The sequence below is a fragment of the Morone saxatilis genome, unplaced genomic scaffold (assembly GCF_004916995.1).
Source record: "Morone saxatilis isolate NCDOM2014 unplaced genomic scaffold, NCSU_SB_2.0 Contig4, whole genome shotgun sequence".
NCBI classification, from domain to species: domain Eukaryota; kingdom Metazoa; phylum Chordata; class Actinopteri; family Moronidae; genus Morone; species Morone saxatilis.
The window spans coordinates 544,500-548,363 of NW_023339984.1; the positions used below are offsets into that span (position 1 = coordinate 544,500).

The window sequence follows — 3,864 nt, forward strand, 5'->3', positions numbered from 1 at the left end:
AAAAAGGGGGTTTCACGTCATGACAGTTGAGCCATGCTCATGATTGAGTTAGCCGGGGCATATGGGCAGGACTTTGATCCATTTTTGTACATTGGGTCCATCTTTTCAGTGTTTTTTGTCCACTGACTCAAGAATTGATAATCATATTTCACATTTGGTTGGTACAATTGAAAAGGTCCAGAAGGTCACTAATTTGTGGCATATATTCCAGATTTCACACACCATGTTGATCTTGGTGATTGATTACAATGAGTAATCAAATATAGTAGCACAGATACGGCTTTTCATCTTTCCATCTTCCTGCTCATTCTTAATGTTGTTTCTTTAGTCTCGTGACTGCACGTGAACCTTGAGTGAGTGAGTTTCACCTACAGTTTTGCAGGCTTTGCATCTAAAAATGCCAGGAGAAAACAAAATAATCACATTTTGTATAGCTATACAATGTATAAGAATCCCTCTTTACATAGCTATCAAGTATGTGTGTAATATATATTCATTGGAATCATATATATGTACCATCAATATGATGATATTCATCACATTAAGGGCACATTTATTTGTTTTCCTCCTCTGTTTAATAGGTGGAGAAGGTGATGCCTGCTGACACATTCTACTTCTCTATCATCAGGGATCCAGTCGCTCTGGCTGAGTCCTCCTTTGCTTATTACAAAGAGGTAGCACCTGCCTTTAGGAAAACCAAAGGCTTGGGTGACTTTGCTGATGACCCTCAGAAATACTACGACCCACGTCTCCGCAACAACCACTATGCTCGCAATCTGCTTTGGTTTGACTTTGGCATGGACCACAATGCTAATTTCTCAGTGGCACTGGCCCAACATGGCCAGGCCATGATCCGCCAGGCCTTCAAGCTGATTTTAGTGTCTGAGTACTTTGACCAGTCCATGATCCTGCTGAGACACGCCCTCTGCTGGCCGCTGGATGCTGTCGTCTCCTTCAGCCTCAACGCTCGGCAGCAGAAGCCCAGTGGCATTGGTGGGATAAGTGGTAGCTGGGTGGGCAAAGCTGCGGCAGCAGCAGGTGTTGGTGGTAGAGGGGGACGTTCTCAAGCAAAGACACTGCCCAATCTAGCACTAACAGAGGAACAGCGGGAGAAGCTGCGTCAGTGGAATGCCTTAGACTGGTATTTATACAAAGCCTTCAACCGGACCTTCTGGGAGGAAATTGACAGGTTTGGTCATGCCCAGATGGAGCAGGAGGTAGCTCTTCTCAGGATACGGCGGGAAGATCTGGCCCGGGTTTGTCTTAGGGATGGTGGGAAGCCTGTGGAGGCACACCGGATTCGAGACAAAAACATCCGCCCGTTCCAGAGTGGATTAATCAAGATTCTTGGCTATGAGCTCCAGCCAGGGCTGGACAACGCCACCAGGACAGCCTGTCTGAGGATGATCAGGCCTGAGATTCAGTACAAAGATGTGCTGGATGCTAAACAGTTCCCACGGGCTCCGGCAGTCCAAGCCCAGCCAGGGCAACAGAGCCAGGGCCTGATGGTAGCAGCTGGTGGCTCTTTTTTAAGACAAGACTTGTCCAGGACAGGAGATAGGCTGGTGGGGGGAGAGGCTGGCGGGAGGACAGTGGAAGAGGGGGAGAGAGACTGGGACGGAAGCCGTTTAATCAGGAGCAATCAGACTTTGATGCAAGGGCAAGAAAAAGCAAGGTTGAGATAGTCTGCGGTAAGTGTCACTCCTAAATACAGTACCTTTGGTCTTTGAACAGACGGACTAATGAAACTGAAAACTGAGCCGACTGTGGTTTACACATAAGAAAACAAAAGGTCCTCCTTTGCACTTACACTTTTTGGTCATTTGCTTGTTTTCTTAAAAGCTGTAATTTGCTTTTAGTTAGTGTAACTCTTGTGGACTTTTATGGCTGCGGTAACAAGCTGAAGGAGAATTGTATGTTTTGTCTCAATGGAAAGTTAAAGGACCACTTTGTTTTTTATAAGGAGAAGCACTCTTAAAGTATTTGCAAGGCTTTCTGCTGCTGTTTATCACAAATGGGACATGATATGTTACAGCAGAGACGGGGAAGACTTTTATTTCCTGTTCATATTAATACTTTTAAGTTTTCCAATTTTCCCCGTTGATCTTGGTGCACATGCTTGAAAGTTCTCAATGTAAAGGTACATACAGCCGCAGTTTTCCCTCTCATGTGTTACCATTAGGGCTGTATTGGCAAGAATCTGGTAAGCAAGGCATTATTGAGATCGGCATTTGTATTTATCACAGTCCATGTAACATCCAAAATCAAAGCCCTCAGCTTACAACACTGCTATCTAGCGGTTGGAGGTTTAAGTATAAAAACCAGTACAGTGTTTTTGTGAATTGATACAATCTATATGTTTTTTTCCAAAACAGATAAATGGTAAATGGACCTGTAACTTGTATAGCGCCTTTCTAGTCCTTCCCGATCCACTCCAAGACGCTTTTAACACTAGATGCCATCACCCTTTCACACAGCGATGGCAAAGTCATGGGTTCAGTATCTTGCTCAAGATACTTCGACACGTGGCAGGTTGAGCCGGGGAAAAAAGATGGTAGCTGGAAATGTCATATATACACAAAACATTTATTGTCAGTCATTACTGACATACATACATACTGTTCCTTTCAATTAGTGTTAGGTTTTCTGTTTTAGTACAAAATGCCGCATCTATATTGTATATACAGTAATGTACAAAATGAAATCTGAGATATGTAATTTCTTTCCACTGGCATCCACTTGAAAAATGGGTTTAAAAATTATTCTTATTGTTCAGTGAATGGATTTTTTTTTCATTCATGGCTAGAAGAGACTTTATGATGATTCTAAATGCTGTTAAACCACCTTCTGTGTTTTTCAACGATTGTTAAATATTTTTCATGAAAACACATGCTTAGATCTGTGACTTTGAAGCAATGGTAATACATGACAGACAAAAACTGGTGTTAGAGTATGTATACAGCACTAATTTTCCTTTACTGATATGGTCTGTATATCAGTAAAAAACAGTCAGATAATTAGGATAAACCTTCTATTTCGCTCTTATTTCGCTCTTGGATACAGAATCAGTATTGAGCCTCGCCTCAAACGACTAACCTGAACAGCTTCCTAAATATCTGTTGATAATACAAGGGAGAATGATCTGATTGCTGTGCTCCTGTCATGAGCTGCTTGATACTCACCAGCCCACAGGAGCCTGGTTAATGTCAGCATTTGGGCACATTCCTTCCTTCCACTATCTTCTAAAGTAGATGGAATGTATCCATCTGTCTGACATATGCAGAGATACATTTCTTTGTCTTGATGTCAGGGGTTAAAAGTGAAAATCATATCAGTGTGGGGCCAAAATATATTTCAAAGCAGCTGCATCTTAAAAATGCACTCCCTGATTTTGATAATGTGCAATAATGTTCTCAACTCAACAGTTCCTCACAGTTGATGATGATTTGTCACTAGACTTAGACTGAACAATGGGTCAGCAGGTATTTGGGGAATTTTAGGATCCTCTGTGAGACAGGGTCTTTAAACTCTTCCTTTTTCAGATTAAAGGACCAGTGTGTAGGATTTAGCGGCATCTCAGGGTTTAATAATGACCATGCCCAATGGACCGTGGCCACAAAGAGTTGCTCTGTGGCCACCAAATATTACATGTAGGTAGCCACCGACTTTGATCCATACTGCAAACTTTCACCAGTGCAACGTTTCAGTTCCACAAATTCCTTTGCGTCTCATTGCCAATATGTTGGGGGCTACTGAAGTATGGGTTTACTAAGCCTAAAAATCAACACTGAAATGTAGGGGTGAATGGAGGCAGGAGTGTAAGTGACCAGAATATGTTGACGTAATGTACTGTGGTGTGTGCCA

At 42.5% G+C, this 3,864-nt stretch overlaps 1 protein-coding gene across 1 annotated transcript; it reads left to right on the top strand.

Moving 5' to 3' along the window:
• Positions 1–579: 579 nt before the first annotated feature.
• Positions 580–2,344, top strand: gal3st4 (galactose-3-O-sulfotransferase 4; the record flags this gene model as incomplete). Its single annotated transcript, XM_035674912.1, is given in 1 exon segment — positions 580–2,344. A coding segment is annotated over 1 exon segment (1,106 nt), but the record flags the coding sequence as incomplete, so codon positions are not given.
• Between the last annotated feature and the right edge of the window lie 1,520 nt (positions 2,345–3,864).